Source organism: Penicillium oxalicum, chromosome VII, assembly GCF_001723175.1.
Source record: "Penicillium oxalicum strain HP7-1 chromosome VII, whole genome shotgun sequence".
In the NCBI taxonomy this organism is placed as follows: Eukaryota; Fungi; Ascomycota; class Eurotiomycetes; order Eurotiales; family Aspergillaceae; genus Penicillium; species Penicillium oxalicum.
The window spans coordinates 416323-435139 of NC_064656.1; the positions used below are offsets into that span (position 1 = coordinate 416323).

Genomic DNA, 18817 nt, shown 5'->3' on the forward strand with positions numbered 1-18817 from the left:
CAATCAGGATTCGATCTGCACTTGCATTCCAAGAACTGCCAGCCTGCAGGGGTAGCTTGGAAACGTGCCGAGAGAGGAAACACATAGTGCGCACGAGATCTCTCACTGCGTAAAGTCAAAGCTCAGATGCTCTTAATTCTCACCTGCCATCTTGGAGTATTCGCTGGAGAATCAGGGAGTGCAGAAGAGTGTGTTTTGCTTTTGACACGCAATGAATTGTGGGGAAGAAAAGAAGCCATGCAGAAAGATTTCACTGACGAGTTGTTCTGAAAATGACTGAAGCAATCCTTCCAAGAAATTTAGATGTCCACCGGACCTTGCATCCTGCAAGAAGGAACCGTCGAAACATGGGTGCATACAAAGTGACACGACGGTGCATGTCATGAGACCCAAGAAGATCAGTAGTCTATAGACCCTCAACCCAGGCATAACGATCCCAGTCAAGCCTCAGCCCTCGATGCAATTGTCCGCGACACTCGAGGGCCAGATGAGAATTCTTCTGCGGGAACCCATGCATTGCTTTTGACACGAGTCATCTCCCGGAAAAGACGAAACGCACCAAAGCACAAGCTGCATGGCGATGCCAAACGAGATTCTTGCACATGTTAATGGTCCGGGCTGCATGGCAGTTTCATGAATTCCATTTCACGTGTAATTCTTGCGACACACTACCTGCCATCAGGGGAAATGATCAATGCTCATGATGGGTTCATTTGATGGCCAGTGTCATGGTCGAAACGAAGAAGACTTTGTTCTATACCCGGACAAACACTTGGACCCATCCGAAGTCCAGAAGACCTGCGAGATCTAGTCACCTTGACGGTGTCATCTCAGCAGCTCTGGTGTTGTATGACATCTATGAAGCGCGTGTAAGAAATGAGGAAAGAGTCAGTTGACAGGAGTACAAACCATTACTCCGTGAGCTCTGATGCTCTCGAAGCGGAGAATTATAAAAAAAAAAGCAAAGCAACAAGTTTCACGCCTCACCTCTTACAGTCGCTCGTGTCTGCTTCTCGGCCGGTCAAAAATAGCGCAGTGACAAAAACGTTCTTGGGGACCAATCGCAGCAAGCCAGGGATCAAACGCCCCTCTGTGCCTCGACCACCACCCAGTCCTGTCCAGAAACGATCAGTCAAAAGAACTCTCACCACACAGATATTGCGTCCGTAGAGCCGACGGAAGGAAGCGAAACCCGTTGGTCGGCTTGATGGGGTATCGTAGTCGGATGAGAATCCACCTCCGTCACAGATGTCAACAGACTTTTGGGGCACGGATCGGGGGAGGCTGTTCTTTTTTTAGTTCGTGACGAACCACTCTTAGATCCGCGCAAACCTATGCGGAGTAAACAAGCTTGACAAGCAAAGTTGCAAGTAATCTATCTGTGACGGGGGGCACGAACTGCTCATGATGGAATCTTGAGGTTGGGCGACGTGAGGCTTGGTACGGTGGACAAGCCTGAAACCGCGATCGCTTCAAGATCGCCCCTCCCAAACCGTGCGCCGAACTTTGACGGTCGCATTTCGCCCTGTGTCCCCATCCGTAAGCGATCAGGAGTTCGTGCCCATGCTGCAAGTGGGACTTGTATACTGTTTCAAGAGACTGTGAGGAAAGTGATATCATCATAAAAAAAAAAAAAACCAATCTTCATCCGCTCGTAGCGTGTGGATTGTGTGGATTGAAGACTGGAGCTCTGAACTGCGAAACTTGCGTGGTGGAGTCGCGAAAGCTTAACAGCCGCGACTGGACTCGCCTGAAAAGAGAGTCAACTTCTGGTGGCCTCGCAGCACTAATGTACGTTGCTGACAGGCTAGCAGAAAGACAGGCTGTCTGCCTTGTTTTCGATTGTCATAACCTCAATTCCCAGCCTTTGAACCTACACTTGCCGGTTGTACCCTCCTATCCGACTCAAGCCATGTGACCTGATCTCAAATGTGGTCTGACCAGCTCGGCAGTTCTCGGAGGGGACACAACACTAGTGATCTCAATTTTGAGCAAACACCTGCATCCATCGACTATGGAATCACAACCTTGCCAGCACGAGTCTTGTGGGTGCTGTGGCGCATTCTGACTCAGGCACAGTCCCATCCACTTTGACTTTGCGTCCTCCTTACGAGTAATTCTGGGCTAGCACATCTCTCGGCGGAGAGAGGGAGAGTCGAGATTCTCGGTCGAATGCAGGAGCTGGAGTGGTTCCCACTCCCGAACGACGGAGCACTTTTGCATCTCGGCCCTCCAAACTACAGGACTGCCCTGTGCGCCACATTCAAGGTACAGTAGTTGGTGACTTGATCTGTATCTGAGCTAGGTCATGACTCCACTGGACGGCTGTCAGCTAGTAGGGCCGTGACATTTGAAGATTGATAGTATGATAGCCTGGGAAAGCATGACTGAGCCTAGTAGTATACTAGTGCTGATCTCAAGATCGGGGCCCAATTTTTCAAAAAGATCCTATACGGAATAATTCAGGTCGGCTCTTCAGTCTAGCAGCATTGATGACTTGGACCGATTGATCAGGCAGCCACAATGGATTGGTCAGTCTGTTCCAGCGGTGACTATGGGAGGTATTGAGTGGCGATGGACGTGATGGCACGGCGCAGCCGGGCGCCGTGCTACCTCTGCCTCATCCTCCGTCATGAACCTATCCGTTGAATGCCGAAAATAGCAGCGGGCAGGGAAGCGATGAAGGGGTGGAAGTTTGGAAACAGCCCTCGACCATGGGTTCGATTCCTCAAGCATGGATCTTGTTCGCCTTCTGGGGTTGACTGACTCCTTATTTCGGGAGCAGGGCGTTTCAGATTCCGAACCACAGCCAAACCGGGTTTCTGAGCACTTTCTTGAAGAGAGCCTCATTGGGACTGAATGTGGCCAATGGCTGGAAACACACTCCTTTTACCACCGCCGACTATCAACAATCCGACAAAATTCTAGTGGGGGGGGGTATCTCCTCATGATTGAGCAGGTTGGACTGGTCGGACCGGATTTTACGCATCACCGCTAGCAGCCCAGAAAATGGGGAAGAGCTTGTCTGGATCTGATCTAGCGTGCCTTCTGATCGTAAGTCTTTCGGAAAACTCACTTTGGCTTGACCAGGGCCTGTCTGGAAGCCAAGACGCGAGTTGACCCCATTGAGCCTAACTCCTGCGAGGATCTGCATGTCGCATTGCGGTGCCTGGTACCTGACCTGGACCCACGACGGCTTATGGTAGTAGGTTTATGGGGACAAAGTCAAACACCCTGCATGATCTTGTTAGTATCATTATCCAGTGCACACGGAACTAGTACTACCATCAGAAATAGGGTGGTTTATCCAGATGTACTCGGATTTGTACTTTGTACGAGTTTATGAAACCCCTGCCGACCATTCTCAAGAGACCAATCATCGGCGATGAGAGAGAGAGCTTTCCAATCTGTCGCGTTTGCAGTATTAGGCACGATCGCAACCTGATGGATTTGGAGGCTTTTGCAATACCACAATCAGAGCATTGATCATCATGTTTCTTCCCATTTTAAAGCGAGGAGACGCAAAAGACGCAAAAGGAAGCCAGAAACGGTTAGTGCCTCCGAAAGAGCACGTTCTATTGTCACTGGACTGATGGACCCTAGGGGTTATGATCCACTCCGCGTGAGAGCGGGAGTCGAGTGGACCTTGCGGAGTAAACAAACAATGACTGCACTGCAAACTCGACATTGATGAAGCTCACACAACTGGCTGGACGCTGCTGGAATCATTTCCGACTCCTCACCAAAACTCAAAAAAGGGGACATGATCCGCCAAATTCTTACAAATGTAAGCCACAGACTGCCGTCAATCCGTCAATCTATTGATCCGTATCTCAGCAACCATGTATTGTTACACTGTAGGACCTAGACTAGGTGCGGTGGTGTACACCGCTATGTTTGTACCCACAAGTATACAGTAGTAACAGTAACTCGGGGCTGTTCAAAGGTCAATCCTATGATAGTGAGTAGGGAAATGGCTTTGGATCAGATATTTTAATATACTAGACGTTCCAGGTATTTGCGAGTCCAGCAATGAGAAGTCAGAAAGAGAAAAACCGAGTGCTTCCTGTTCTTAAGTTTTGAACACATTCAGTTTATTCGATTTAGGTGACAGGGGCGTGGACCATGGAGATTGATTCGATCACTATATCCGCGTGGCGACAACGCATATTGATCCTTCAACAAAGGCTTTCGACAACCCCCCTTGATTGTTTTCACTTGATCAACATGAGAAGCATGCTGAACGGAATAGTAGCGAAGCTTAGCCACTGCTGGATGCGAGATTGGAGAACTCAGGTGTTCGGAATTTGGCCAGTTCGTACAGGAATACGTTGGTTGATTCTTTGGGCGGGTCTATTGGACTAAACTTAAACAGGCTTAGCTCCACCAGCGTCCAGCCCAACTTGGTCGCCCTCAGGATTGCAGAAGCACGCATGATTCCGTGATCCATCACGAGCCTGCACGCCGCGGATGCTTCTCGCCCGTTGAACCACATTGTGATCCTCGCAACCCCTGCCTGATTGGGGGAATTTCCCACGGCCGTAGACCCGGTTCTCGTCTATCATCAACGTCGGATCTGAGCGACTGGACCACGGCCGAGGGAATGATTAGTCTCGACCGCACAGTCGGATGGCTGCTGTCCTGAATTGAGCTTTGGCTATCATCGACGGACTCGCTCGAGACAGCCCCTTTCCCACGATGCGGGCGGCCATCACCGAGTTGTCACACGGCTTAACTCTCATCATCAAGTCTTCTGAAGTATATTTCACAAATCCGACCAGATGGTAATCAGTCTTTGCCGCAAATTGATCTTCTCACAAATGATGGAACACCTTGATGACTGTCCAGAAGCCTATCAGACAAGATCAAAGGACATGCCCAGGCCAAGACTTGGATGAAATTTTGGCCAAAGTTGAAGCTCGCGCGCTGAAAAAGTTGGCAATTGTTGAGACGACGCATCGCTCCACTCAGCCTGGGAGTGGATCGCGGATCAGCTGCCCGGTACCTGTCCGTCGCCATCTGCAACCCTCGATTCTCCAGCCACGAGAAAGGGGCAGCACTAGGCTAACTAACTGGGAGTTGGCCGTAGTGCACACCCTAGTGAGTTAGCGGCCGCTCCGTAGTGGATCAAAAACTCTGGGCAGAGATCCACTTGACGACTTGCGAAACTGATAGCTCCATTATTGAGCGCTGAGCACTCTTTTCCCCGTCGAGCCCGGGGTAACACCCACTGAGTGGCTTTTACAGTTTGCTCTTTGCACAGGGCTTGAAGGGCCCTCTCCACTTAGGGCATGGTGCCGCTCCATCGTGCTCCCGGAACTGGTTGAAGGAGCCAAAAGGGGAAGAAAAGAGGGAAAAGTGGAGCAAAAGACGCTAGTCGTCTCAGAGTGTGCTATTCTTTGCTACGGAGTCAGAGATGGAGTCCAGAGACACCATGGTTCTTACGGCAGTGACGGTCTCTGGCTGGCAGCCGTCCCCAGCCGGTCAAGATCTCGAGGACGGTCGAGCGAGGTCCAGGGGTTATATAAAGGTCAAAGATCGTCGCCTTTGAACGAGGTTATTATTCACTCTCATCTTCATCTTTCTTTTCTTTCGTTGCTTCAAAAACGGCTTCTGGTCCGTTCTGCACTGTCATTTTCACATAATCTTTCCTTGTTTTCTTTTCCTCGTCCAATCGCTTTTCTCGTCTTTATTCGATATCTACTTCAAGCCACCGTTGCTATACACTCACTACAATCTCCTCGTTCGATCCAATCTTCGCATCGACAACCGAACCAATTGACCGTCCACTCCTGAGGATCATATCAATCATGCGTTCTGACATTCTTTTCCTTGCCTCTTTGGCAAGCACTGCTTTCGCTTATCCTACCGAAGTCGCCGTTGAGCGTCGCACTCTCGGTCTGCTTTCCCACCTCCTGGGCAACGCCGCTTCCGATGTCGTTGGTCTGGTCGACGCAGTTCTCGGTGGAGGTGTCCACGGCTCCGTCTCCGTCTCCGTTCTCGGTGGACTCAGCGCCTCCGGTGCTGCTGCCCTCGGAGGAAGTGCTCTGGGATGCTCTCACGCTAAGATCGGTGCTGATGCTCGTGCTGCCTTGAAGGTGTGGCTTGCTGGTCAAGCCCACATCAAGGGTCACTTGAAGAGCTCTCTCATGGCATGGTGCGAGGGTCATGGCTCTCTCACTCTCGATGCCGACGTTATGGCTGCACTGTCAGTCTTCATCCCTACCTGTGCGGAAATCGCCGCCAAGGATTCCATCTACGTCACGATTGATGGCATTTTCCCTTCTGCTCATCTATCTTCGACTCTCGTTCTCGACGCTTCCCTCCAGGCTAGTCTGGCCGCTTTCCTCCACGCTCACGCCCACGCTGGCCTCCACGCCCACGTCTCCGCTGGTCTTAGCGTTTGTGCCGCTGGTGGTGTCCTGGGCAGCTTGGACGCTGGAATCAAGACTTCCCTTGTTGCCTGGTTGAACGGCTCCGACTGCCCTCTCGAGGCTAGTCTCCGCGCCTCTGTTCTGGGCTGGTGCCACGGTACTCACGTCGGTGGTCTGGTGGAGATCGGTGCTATTGCCGATACTGCCCTCTCTGCCATCTCCGTTGGTGCTTCCGTTGGTGCTTCCGTTGAGGCCTCTGGTGTTCTGTCCGTCCACGCCCAGGGCTCCCTCGCTGCTTTCCTCAACGGTCAGGCTGCCGCTGGTATCGATGCTGGTCTCCTTGTTGGCCTGAACGCCTGTGCTGGTGGCAAGCTTGCCGCTTCTCTTGATCTCGAGGCCCGCACTGCTCTTGCTGTCTGGCTCACTGGCTCCAGCTGCTCCCTCGGTGTCGAACTCAAGTCTATTGTCCTCCTCTGGCTGTCTGCTGCTGTCTCCGCTGACGTCTCTGTCGGTCTGATTGGTGGTCTCACTGGCGACATCTCTGCCTTGCTCGGTGGTGACATCTTTGGTCACCTCAGCATTGACCTCCGCGGTGCTCTCGGTCTCCTTGCTGGTGGCGAGAGCCTTCTTGGTCTGTCCTGGGGTGCTCGTGCTGAGTTGGCTGCCTTCCTCGGTGGCTGCACTGGCCTCGACATTGGTGTTTCTACCCAGCTGATCATCTCTCAGTGGTTCACCGGCTGCAGCCTTCCCGGTGCTCCTTCCCCCTCCACCTCTGTTTCCACCCCCAACGGTGCCTCGAGCAGCAGCCTCATCCCCTCCGGTGCCTCTCCCACCGGCTCCAAGCCCTCTGCATCTGTCCCTGCTGGTGGTGTTCCCACCGGTGTTTCTCCCACTGGAAGTGTCCCTGCTGGAAGTGTCCCTACCGGCTCTGCTTCTGGTTCTACCTCTGGCTCCGCTAACGGCTCCAGCTCTGCTTCCGGTTCTGCTTCTGGCTCTGGCTCTGCTAACGGCTCTGGCTCCGTTTCTGGCTCTGGCTCTGCTAACGGCTCTGGCTCTGACTCTGGTGTTTCCGCCACTGGCAGCTCTGGCTCTGGCTCTGCAAACGGCTCTGGCTCCGTTTCTGGCTCTGGCTCTGCTAACGGCTCCGGCTCTGCTTCCGGTTCTGCTTCTGGCTCTGGCTCTGCTTCTGGCTCTGGCTCCGTTTCTGGCTCTGGCTCTGCTAACGGCTCTGGCTCTGCTTCTGGCTCTGGATCTGCCAACGGCTCTGGCTCTGACTCTGGTGTTTCCGCCACTGGCAGCTCTGGCTCTGGCTCTGCTAACGGCTCTGGCTCTGCTAACGGCTCTGGCTCTGCTTCTGGCTCTGGATCTGCTAACGGCTCCGGCTCTGACTCTGGTGTTTCCGCCACTGGCAGCTCTGGCTCTGACTCTTCGTCCTCTTCTTGCGGAGTTCCTGCCTCTGAGACTGGGCCTGCTTCTGGCTCTGGTGTTTCCGCCACTGGCAGCTCCGGCTCTGGCTCTGCTAACGGCTCTGGCTCTGCCAACGGTTCCGGCTCTGTCTCCGGCTCTGGCTCTGCTTCTGGCTCTGGCTCTGACTCCGGTGTTTCCGCCACTGGTAGCTCCGGCTCCGGCTCTGCTTCTGGCTCTGGCTCTGCTAATGGCTCTGGCTCTGCTAATGGCTCTGGCTCTGACTCCGGCGTTTCCGCCACTGGCAGCTCTGGCTCTGGCTCCGCTAACGGCTCTGACTCCGGCTCCGGTTCTGGCGCTGCCTCTGCTTCTATGCCTGCTGGCGGTGATGCCGCTCCTACTGCCACTGCCTCCGGCTCCAGCCACACCGCCAGCTCTACATCCTGGGCTACTACCTGGACTGTTGGCGGTGGTGCTCCTGCCCCCACTGCTGCTCCTGTCGTCACCGGCTCCAGCGGTTCCTACAGCGCCTGGACCGAGACCGTCACTGTCTACCAGACTGTCTGCGGTTGCGAGTAAGCGGTTGAACACTCTGTCAACCCAGGCGAACAGAAATCTACACTACCTCTCTCAATTTCTCCATTCGCGCTGCTGTTCTTGCACATTCCTCACGCCAAGATGATTTTTTGACACCCTTCGATTGGGGATCCCTGAAGTCACTGAGTCAGGCCTGTCCATGATGTCCGGCTCAGCTCCATTTCCTCCCGAACTCTCTCTCTCTCTCCGACTCTCTTTTGCCGATAGCGTTCTTTCCCATGACTCTCTTTCCTTCCCTTCTGTGGATCTTTAATTATAATATTAATCTACAATAGGAGCTACAAACATACTTTCGCTTACAAATTCAAGACCACTTGTCAATTATTACAATATTCCAAGAATGTAGACATTTCTCTAAAGCTTGCATGGTGAAACGAGACTCTTCGCTTCATCTGAAGACAGCTCCAATAAACCAAATAGTCTCATACTCGCAAAGTCAAGTCTTTTGAAATTCTCTGGTACGGCCATCCAATACTCAAGGCTAACTAGGTCCATGGCAAGCGAGTCTTGTTCCAACTTCTCTCAATTCTTATGCAGCTCATCCATCGTGATTCTGCATGCCCATTTCCCATTGACCATTACATGTCCAGGTCTCCACAGGTAGGTTATCGCAATGGAACCCATGACGAGCGAGAAATTGGGATCACTGCAGCGGTAGTGAACTCACAGATCTACGGGCTTGACTAGCGGGCGTCTACTGACGAGAGGCCGATTCTCACATATGTCTATAAGAGCCAGCACTCACAACCTGATCGTCCTCTCTTAGGTGGCTGAGGGGCTACCCGTGTGTGATAAAGACGATCTGACCCAGTTGTAGGGCTGACCTGATGCAACCGAGAAAGAATTAGGTATTATGAAGTAGGGAGACGCAAATGCACTATTGAATCAACTCAAGGACGCCAAATTGATCAACCCAAAACATTAAGTCGTGTGGTCATGATAATGACGGGCAGCATTTGTGTTTGATAATTCATGAGTATCCGTGGAGAACAAAGAGCACATCACTTGAAGAACTAGGCTGGGGGAAATGGGTATCAAGGAGAAGAGATGGCAAGAGGTATGAAGAGATACGGGCTTTCGAGACATGCTGAATCCGCTTAACATCGTCGATCGATTATCAATGTCTGTAGGCTTAACGTCAGTCCGTTTCTGCCCAGCCCTGCTCAGTTTCTTGTGCATGATCAAGAGACGGCTCATTACGCCGGGGCGTTTCAGACTGTCACCATTGCAAACCATGATGAAGCGAAGTGACCGAATACTGTTTAGGGTACGAGAGTTTGCGAAACGTCCCGCATGGAGCTGCAGAGAGATCGTGGCCTGTGTGATCTCGCAATGTCAAAATAGACCCATCCGTCGTGGCCCATGATTCGCAGAATAGTCATGAATGCCCAATTTGCCCAAAGGTTTTGTGCGATAAACGAGCCGGAGGCCAGCACAGTATTGTTCATGTTCGGTGGAGAGAAGAGCCGTGATGTTTGATATGCATGAATGGATCGTAGCAAGAGGAGGTGTAGTTTGAAGTCGCTATGGAGAAGAGGCTAGCAAAGGAGGAGGAATATTCTTCCGAGCGGTGAGCAGATTGCCATGGATGGTAATCGATCAGTGACTCTGGCTTACCATGAGCGGCACTGATTGTCTAATCTCTGCGGTTTCTTGTCGAACTACGACTGGATCGACGTCGCCCAGCACGGTCATTATGGTCGGGGCTCGAGGACCGGCTGAACGAGCGGCGGCGGTATCGACGAGGCGACGGAGAGGAACCACGACCGTGTGACGGCGAGCGTGTCGGGCGACGGAACCGGCGAGGGGATCGAGAAGATGAGCGAGCATCGGGAGGGGTGATGTCTGGCCGATGAGAGCGACGAGGAGATCGCGAGGGAGAGCGAGCGCGCGGAGGGGTCACATCTGGTCGACGGGGACGACGAGGGGAACGGGATGAGTGGCGAGCATCCGGAGGTGTGACATCTGGTCGGCGAGATCGCCGGGGAGATCGTGAAGGAGAGCGAGCGCGTGGGGGAGTAAAGTCTGGCCGACGTGAACGACGAGGAGAACGGGAATCGGAACGACCGGGAGGAGGAGTGCGGTCCGGGCGCGTAGACATACGGCGAGGAGAGTCACGGTATCGTTGTCTGGAGTATTGGCCAGCAGGCGAGCGCGAGCGGCGTCGATCATGATGACCTCGTCGCCAGCCGCGATCCCCTCGCTCTCCTCGATCTGAACGTTCCCGCCGTCTCATATCGTTTAGTTCACGCTCTCGAATTCGCTCTTCTTCTCTTTCTCGCCGAGCCGCCTCAGCAGCCCTCTCGGCTTCGAGCTTTGCGAAAACATCAGCCATGGATTACAGCCAACGATGGAGCGGAAAGGGAGCATGATCGGATTCGTACCTTTTCTTGCATCAACTCCTGCTTTTTAGCTTCCAGTAGCTCTTTGGGAACACCCTGGGGATTTTCCTGGCCACTCAGGCAGAGAGACCACAGTTCTTTGCAGAACTTTGGCGTATCTTTGTCAAGGAACCCAGTGAGCTGAATCTGAAGGGACTTGATGTCCGGCTATTGTGGAAGTTTGGTGGGTTAGCATTTTCGAGGACAGACCAAGCTATGCAAAAGGCGGCGCGGCGTGGGAGTCATGAGGCACGCAACATACAAAGCGAGTGCCTTCTAACAGATTGAAGCACAGTTCAATGACGACGTCATCTTCGTTTCCGAGAATATCGGAAATGCGCTTAGCTATCCATCTGCAATGACTGTCAGATCCTTAAAACCTTGAGAAACCTAAAATCCGGGGTAGCAACTCACTTCTTCATAACCTCGATATTAACTTTCGTCATGTCCACCTTACGGTTAAATTCAGGAGGAAACTTGGTCCTCTTCAGAAGCTTCGAATCCACTGGAGTCGCCATTTTGGAGGGCCAGAGAGCTTAATGGACAACGTGGATCGTGAACGCGTCTTGAGAATGCGGAAAATGGGGGAAGAAGATGCGGCAGATGAGAAGCTATTCCATAAGGCGGTCAATGTACTGCCATGGCCGTTTGTCTTTTCAGAAGGCGGTCTGAACTGTGATGAATGACATCAGACAGCCGGGCGGTCTGGTGATCACGAGGCACCTGCCTACTAAGGTCTCACCATACAAACACTATCTAATCTCACCAAGATGAAATATCCCAGCATCACGTAATGCTTTGAACATTTCCACAGAATCAACTTGTTTCTTGCCAAAGCTTTTTTTGTCTAAGCTGCAGTATGGGGATTTTATTCCTACACAAAAATGAGAGTCTTCGAGGGAACGAACGCCCTCGTGCGACTACCCAAACAACAGACCGGAAGCTTAAGCTCCTATTACACGAAAAAAACGAGGAACTGCGATAGTAGATTCTCGGCAGCAGATGCGCAAGACGGTTTCGTATTGAGGTTGTCAAAGCAACGTAGAGACTTTCAAGCTGAATCCATTTTGAAAATTCGTTTTGACAGTATGCTGCCAAGATACGCTTAATTAAGGTGTTCGACTCGGAGGCGTTCGGCGAAGTCGAAAAGGGCGGCGTGTCAACTGCCAAGAAGCAGTTTCATCCCGAGTTTTGGCAGTCATGCAGCTTCTTGCAATATAAATCAATCTCATGGAGACTATAGAGATGTCTCATTGGCGAAAAATGCCTGTACCCCAGGGCAAGATTGAATGCTTGGGAGTCGCATGAACCAGAAAACCAAATGCGTTTTGGGACTGGAGAAGGCCCTTCTCAAGGCATTTCAATAGTCTTTTCGGGCGCTTTCAGGCTGACATTATTCACAGCAAATGTAGCATTGACCGGGGCGCCATGAGATATCTACTGTTGGTGAAACTCGCACTTACAGCTGCCGGGCAAGAGGTGCCCTCAATAGTGTGTAGAGTGAACAAACGGAGACCCGGTGATCCCAAGACTGGCTAATGCAAGTAAAAAGCAAACCATCGAATGCATCACGATTGGAGCTAAAAATAATCCTCCCCCACACCAAAGCCTTACGAGACGCTTCTGTTGCATGCGCTTCGTATCAGCTGTATCTTTCCCCGCTTCCAAATCTCCAAATTCCTCACTTCGCCACATTCAAACTCGAGTCGATAGAATGGCGAACATCACTAAATTTCCTGTCCAGTCAAATATCGAGCACGACGTGCAAGCCCAAGACGGGCACGAATCTGGAGAACCGGAAACTTCCAAGCTCGCATTTTGGAGCCGACAGGGGCAAGTGTCTCGTTCGGCATGTTCAAAAACCAGAGCACCTTTCCTTGACTGATAAGAAGAAATCTCACGCAGATTTTCAGGATCTCTGATCTTTAACCTCGCAACTTTCTCCCTGCCGGCTCTATACAGCACCCTCAGCAAGCTGTGGGTGGCACGTATAGATTCGAGCCTTGTGGTGTTAACGGATATCTACACCTACATCGGCATCATTTCGGAAGTCTTGAATGAAGCATTTCCCCGGTCAGCTTGGAATGTGATCGGAGATTCCAACACACGGTCAGTTGGCCCACGGTTACATTTGGCTCACACCTTGATATTGGTCACGGCCATTCAAGGGTTCGTTCTGACGATTGTGTTTCTTGCCTACCCGCAATGCCTGGCGTCAGCCTTTGTCCCAGAGGAGGCCAGAGACACGTCTATTGTCTATGTGCGATTATCGGTGGTTCAGTTTTTGACCTCGGCCACCGAGGCAGCTCTGTCTTCCTCGACTCGAGCTCTTGACAATCCCGATGTCCCGTTGGTCCTCAGTTCAGCCAAGTTTGTTCTCAATATGGTACTGGATCTGTTGCTTGTCTCCAACTTCCATGTTATGAAGCAAAAGCCCACTTTGATCACTCAAGGTGTAGTGAGACTAGCATGTGATGTGATCTCCGTGCTCGCTGGTCTGTTCTACTTTTACTTTGTTGTGGTACGCAAAGCGCAAAAAGAAGCAGAGGGATCTCATAGAATAACGCCGACATTTGCGGCGTTCAGGACGCTCTTGAGACCCAGCGCCTACACTTTTGCAGAGTCTACAATTCGAAATGCAATCTATCTTTGGTTAGTCAATCGCATTATACAAATGGGAGAGGTCTATGCTACTGCGTGGGGTGTCTTCAACACCATCCGCTGGGGCTTGGTCATGGTCCCCGTTCAAGCATTGGAATCGTCGACGCTGGCCTTTGTGGGCCATGCTTGGGGAGCCTTTCGCGCAGCGTCGGATACTAATCACCCGACAGCTTCGCGGAAGGAAATTCTGAGTAAGTCCAGCTCATCATTCTCAGTCAATCCCGAACCTTCCGCTGATATTGAAAAGCGATTGTCCGACCGGCACTGTTATCGTGTGTCATGGCTGCGGGATTTGAAACAGTCATATGCATTGCCCTTTCTGTTCATGGCATTCAAAATTTCGCCCACTATCTATCTCAGTCGAACGACGTGGCGGCAGTCACTCAGGAAATGTGGCGAGTGAGTAGCCTCCTTGAGATGAACATGGTGACGCATCTGCTGATCTGTCTCTGCAGGCAATTGACTGGACCTATATTTTCTACGCAGTCAACTACCAGCTCGCAGCGATCTTACTGGCAGCTTCGCCTCGTTGGTATTTATACCAGGCTCTCGGATCAAACTTCCTATGGATGCTTCCATGGGCTATAGTCATGACTTTAAGTGCGTTGCCCAGGTCCGAGGCGTGGTTATACTACGCTATCATATTTGGCGGAGCCATGGTCTTTGATTTTGTCGATGTCGCTCTCACACTTTCTCTCTGGATCTGGAGGTTGTCCAAGGGGCGTCTGAGAGTTTAGTTTGGCCGGGGCTGTTTGCGTGATTCCAGCAATTAGGCCGGAGCGTCTTTTGATAGGAACATCTCACATACCCGATTGCTCGAGATTGCCTTTGTCAATCTAACCGAGGTGATTACTTGCTGCACTAATGATGACGTTTGCCGATCAGCGCGGCCCATGTTGACCTGTAGACAATCATTTTGCCTATTTGGACTTGAGCTCTTTACTGGTATCGCCAATGACTGGCACTTGATCCCCTGTGGAAGTAACTACAGAGCGAAATAATGCGCCATATAATCTAAAACCATGACCAAACTTTAGCTACACTATTCAAATAAAAATCAATTCAGCCTTGATGCATTGCCGACCCGCAAAATAAATATCAAAATTAACATGAGACTTATGATCATGTTCATCATTCATATTCCATAACGGATTCATGATTAGCAATTGTGTACGCGGAGATACAACAAGCCAGATATCTACTCGAATCTGATCATAAGTGGCCACTGAGCACGCTAGTTCAGCCCGTAACAATGCCTGCCTGTTTACGTCACATTATTGAAGTATTCAGTGCATTGGGATTCATATGAGGCATGTGCTAATCTTGGATTATACCGATTGCAGATCATTGCATCTATGCCGCGGGAGCCGAGAGATCGCATGACCAAGGACGAGAGCTATCAGAAAAGCAGGGGTCTTCGATGAACAGGTTCAACTTCATGGCCATTCTCAAGCTTTGGAAATGGGACATATCAGGGGCCTGGGATTTGGCCATTGCATGGGACTGCTATCATCGATGAAGTTCTCAAATCTGAGACAAAACATTACAGAAGGCAGGATGGTCTCTTGGAGTTACACAGGTTTCAATGTAAGGGATAGAGGATTATTTTACAAGAATGGTTAGATAACAGGGGAGAAAAAAAGCAAAGAAAGATTGATGAGCTTGGGTTGTGTCGGTCGCACTGAAGTACCTTGCATGGAGGTCTCAGCGACCACAGCACTTGTCCAATGCCAATTGTTCGAAAGAAAAAGACAAAAGGTCCCTCACGGCCCGAACTATGTTTGGAGCAAATCTTGCAGTTCAACTACAGCAGCCAATTGATGCAATGTGGAAGACTAGGAACTGGCTAGATCGCAACTATGGATCAATTGCGCCGGTTGTCGGCGAGCGAGTTGTTCGATGTGACAGTCGCACTGACGAGGAAAATCAACGGCCCTTGACGTCCCTTTCTGCAGCAGAAGAAGCGGATAAATCAAAGGCCAGATTTGTACTTGTCCTGATCTTCTCAGCCGTGTGCTTTGCGCTCACGGGCACTTTTGTTCTAGCCCTGGTGATGACAGAGTTGTCGAAAGTGGCGAAAGAATCATGAGCTAGTACGACTGACGGGATGAATTGTACAATGTGAGTTTATCTTGATCAACTATGATCCAGAAACTCTGGGTTATCGCATCGTTTGGTGCTCACGCTAATATGGCCTATATTGCGGTACTCAGTTGTCCCCCTAAGACGTGCAAACTACCAGCATCTTGGCTTATTTGTCCGGAGAGGCATCTGCATGGATGACAGAACCACAGAATGTGGATCCATTATGAGCATGTTTTCATCAAGGCCCGAAGCCGAGAAAACATCTTTGACCATTCGATTATGGATCAAGTATTCAACATGACTCCGAATGTCAAGACCTGCTCGCCGAAATTACAAGAACCTCGATGTGCCTTGGAGATCATGAGGACGGGCCTGAACTCTAGCCGTCATTCTCAAGCCTGAGCGACCGGATGATTGCCCATTCATTTGAATTCAACTGGCGAGGTTGATTGGAAGTGACAGAATACTGAAATGAGTCGCTCTTAATAAGTCCATCTGAGGCATTTTCATTGCAGACCAAGGCTTCTTTGAACTTGACTTTCAGTGAAAATCGAAAACCATGTCCTTGCGAGTTTTTTCATTCCTTTTCCCATTCTGAGCCGCTCGCAACGCCGAGGTGTCGTCGGGTGACCCCCCCTGCGATTTGGGGGGAGGGGGGGGGGGGGGGGGGGGTAATACTGAAGCGGACAAAGAGAAGTGACAGAGGTGTACTCAATGGAAAAGAATCAAAGCTTCGTAATTTCATTCTTCCCTTTAGACCGAGTACGCGGCAACCACTCAGAGCCCGATCATCTGATGAACAGAATGTAAGATGAAAGCATGTGTAACCCATCATTGGAGATTGACTCCGCTGATGACCGGGGTGACCAATGTCTGCTTTCATGCTGTACGAGCTTTGAGAGTCTCGTCTTAGAAGAATTTTCATGCAACCTGTAGCTTCAGGGAGATAGGTGGGAGGTCAGCATCGGGGCGAAGGCCTCGAATCTGCATAGTTGATCAGCCCATTCTGGCGATGGCACGTAAACAAGAGACATGTGGTTCTTTGGCGTTGAGGAAGTAGATAAAATCAGTGAGACACCCTTTCAGCCTCGTGATTGCATGACTCAGGTACAAACTCCAAGGTTGAGAAAGTAATACTTGTACAGAGAGATGCTTGCTTGCTCGATCATGAGCTCTTGGTGACTGTATGGTCGACAGGGATGTGTTGATCCAAACTAGTCATCCCGAGTACAGGGTACACAAGACGCAAGACCTTCCCCTGCGACATGAAATTCGTATGAATCAGCCATTGATAGGTGACATCAAAAATTTGTACAAGCAATGTAGTTCAACCAGTCCTGAGCAAGGTGGTGCCACCTAGAAACCGAGGAGCCATTTCCCGTGCTTCAGAAAGGAAGTTGCATTGGAGATTGTAGGCGCCTTGCACACTCATGCCCAGTAGAGTTTACCAGGCTCTATATCTTGCGTATCAAGATCATATTCAAGGTCTCCGGAGTCAAAGATTCCAGAAAGACTCGCTCCGGAAGCATCATTCGGGACCAGCAGTCAACAGCTAGTCGACATGCCCGCAAGAAGAATTCTTTTCCTCACCAATAGCGAGCTTGGACAGTGTAATGTCGCTCTCGCAGTTGCCGAGGAGTTTCTGCGCCGCGGCGAGTTTGCTGTCCATATTGGATCATTTAAACAACTAGCCCCCCTAGTCGAGGATATGAATCAACGCCTTCATTGCGGACAGGCGGCGATCTTTCATCAAGTTCCAGGTCCGTCAATGAAAGATCTTGCCGATCGTGTTCCCTGTGACCATATCTCGCACCGACCCGGTGTGAGAGGGTCAGTCCAGGGCTATCGCAAAGTTTTTGGAATCTTGCAGAATTGGCGACCTGCAGAATATCTCGAGGCGTATCGAGCCTGTGGGCTGATGATTGAAGATCTGCGTCCAAACATCGTCGTCATAGACCCCATTTTCCAGCCTGGTCTTGATGCATGCCGGAATACCACAGTCCGAGTGGCTATAATCTGGCCGGTACCTTTGAAGGACGTGGTCATCGGTATCCAGCCCAAGGGCGCCATTTTATGCAGGTATCCAGCGTAGGTTTTCCAATGTTGACTCTCCAGATTCCAGCGCAGCGAGGAAGGGCTGATGATCTTACCAGAACAGGCTCGGGCTTCCCGTTCCCAGTGCCTTTGAGCCTCGTTCTTTTGAATATCTTTTTGATAGTCAGAGCACTTTTGATGATGGCCACTGCGAAACCAGAGCCCGATAAGCTCCAGGGTGGCAAGAGACCCAGCGGAAGAAGTCCTTTCCCACTGATTCAAGCCTACACAAAGAATTGGCTGAACCTAACTCCCGCATTCGAGGAGTTGGATTTTCCGCTCAATGTCCCGAACAACGTCATCTCCTGTGGTCCCGTTCTTCGTGGACATCTACCTCTCTCGAAGGCGGATGCCGAGATCGAGGCGTGGCATGCGAAACCCACTATCCTGATCAGTCTGGGATCGCACGCTCCGCTATCAGAGACCAACGCTTTGCAAATGGCAAAAGCGATTCAAGCAGTCTTAGCTCAGCAGCCCGATCTCAAGATTCTTTGGAAGCTGAAATTTGCCTGGGAAAACTCGAAGAAATTCAACGAGATTTTGAGACCATCAATTGAAAAAGGTAGTGTGAGAATCGTTTCATGGATTCGGGCAGATATAATGTCCATCCTGGATTCCGAACGTGTTGTGGCATTTGTGCACCACGGCGGGGCCAATTCGTTCTTTGAAGCATGCAAGTAAGTTCTGATCATGTCTATGGCCTGCATAGCAGCAGAAGCCTGATATGTATCTTTAGGGCTGGCGTATCTCAAGTCGTGTTACCGCAGTGGCTTGACACTTACGATTGCGCGACTCGGGTTGAGTGGCTTGGGATTGGAGTCAATGGCAGCCGAGCTGCAGCTCCAGATATTGACGCTGAGGAGCTTTCTCAAGCGCTGTGCCGTGTGTTGACAGATGAGAATATACGATCTCGTGCAAGAGCTGTCAAGACTCTATGCAAAGAGGAAGGACGCGTGAAGGCTCATGACGAAATCCTCGAATTTTGCACACAATAACTGGATTCCACGGCAGACACCTACCAGGCGGCCCAAGCCGCTAAGGGACTGTACTGAGCAATGCAATCGATTGGAAATAAAACATTTTTTTGCCTTGAAATTTGACACTCATCCGATAGAAAAGGGTTTCATGAAGTCTCCCCATGCCGAAGTTAGGCTGGTCCAGTTCGGCGCGACTGCGCGCCTGCATTGTTGCGGCAGCTCGGTGAAAGATTCCAACCCCAGC

General features: G+C 51.0%; 9 protein-coding genes across 9 annotated transcripts; 5 read left to right on the forward strand and 4 right to left on the reverse strand.

The window, feature by feature from the left end:
• Positions 1-703: 703 nt before the first annotated feature.
• On the forward strand, positions 704-811 carry POX_g08668 (uncharacterized protein; the record flags this gene model as incomplete). Its single annotated transcript, XM_050117438.1, has 1 exon — positions 704-811. The coding sequence occupies one exon, from the start codon at positions 704-706 to the stop codon at positions 809-811; it is 108 nt and encodes a 35-aa protein (XP_049965582.1).
• Positions 812-825: 14 nt separating this feature from the next.
• On the reverse strand, positions 826-1406 carry POX_g08669 (uncharacterized protein; the record flags this gene model as incomplete). The annotated part of the gene is made up of 3 exons (XM_050117439.1): positions 826-856; positions 988-1284; positions 1333-1406. 3 exons carry the CDS (start codon positions 1404-1406, stop codon positions 826-828), a joined length of 402 nt encoding a protein of 133 aa, XP_049965583.1.
• A 2855-nt stretch (positions 1407-4261) lies between these two features.
• POX_g08670 (uncharacterized protein) lies at positions 4262-4495 on the reverse strand (the record flags this gene model as incomplete). The annotated part of the gene is made up of 1 exon (XM_050117440.1): positions 4262-4495. One exon carries the CDS (start codon positions 4493-4495, stop codon positions 4262-4264), a length of 234 nt encoding a protein of 77 aa, XP_049965584.1.
• Positions 4496-5810: 1315 nt separating this feature from the next.
• POX_g08671 (uncharacterized protein) lies at positions 5811-8357 on the forward strand (the record flags this gene model as incomplete). The annotated part of the gene is made up of 1 exon (XM_050117441.1): positions 5811-8357. The coding sequence occupies one exon, from the start codon at positions 5811-5813 to the stop codon at positions 8355-8357; it is 2547 nt and encodes an 848-aa protein (XP_049965585.1).
• A 939-nt stretch (positions 8358-9296) lies between these two features.
• On the reverse strand, positions 9297-9554 carry POX_g08672 (uncharacterized protein; the record flags this gene model as incomplete). Its single annotated transcript, XM_050117442.1, has 1 exon — positions 9297-9554. The coding sequence occupies one exon, from the start codon at positions 9552-9554 to the stop codon at positions 9297-9299; it is 258 nt and encodes an 85-aa protein (XP_049965586.1).
• A 457-nt stretch (positions 9555-10011) lies between these two features.
• POX_g08673 (uncharacterized protein) lies at positions 10012-11274 on the reverse strand (the record flags this gene model as incomplete). The annotated part of the gene is made up of 4 exons (XM_050117443.1): positions 10012-10689; positions 10760-10924; positions 11019-11109; positions 11171-11274. The coding sequence occupies 4 exons, from the start codon at positions 11272-11274 to the stop codon at positions 10012-10014; spliced, it is 1038 nt and encodes a 345-aa protein (XP_049965587.1).
• Positions 11275-12470: 1196 nt separating this feature from the next.
• On the forward strand, positions 12471-14154 carry POX_g08674 (uncharacterized protein; the record flags this gene model as incomplete). Its single annotated transcript, XM_050117444.1, has 4 exons — positions 12471-12600; positions 12670-13608; positions 13665-13816; positions 13873-14154. 4 exons carry the CDS (start codon positions 12471-12473, stop codon positions 14152-14154), a joined length of 1503 nt encoding a protein of 500 aa, XP_049965588.1.
• Positions 14155-15242: 1088 nt separating this feature from the next.
• Positions 15243-15506, forward strand: POX_g08675 (uncharacterized protein; the record flags this gene model as incomplete). The annotated part of the gene is made up of 1 exon (XM_050117445.1): positions 15243-15506. One exon carries the CDS (start codon positions 15243-15245, stop codon positions 15504-15506), a length of 264 nt encoding a protein of 87 aa, XP_049965589.1.
• A 1557-nt stretch (positions 15507-17063) lies between these two features.
• POX_g08676 (uncharacterized protein) lies at positions 17064-18591 on the forward strand (the record flags this gene model as incomplete). Its single annotated transcript, XM_050117446.1, has 3 exons — positions 17064-17590; positions 17656-18273; positions 18333-18591. The coding sequence occupies 3 exons, from the start codon at positions 17064-17066 to the stop codon at positions 18589-18591; spliced, it is 1404 nt and encodes a 467-aa protein (XP_049965590.1).
• Between the last annotated feature and the right edge of the window lie 226 nt (positions 18592-18817).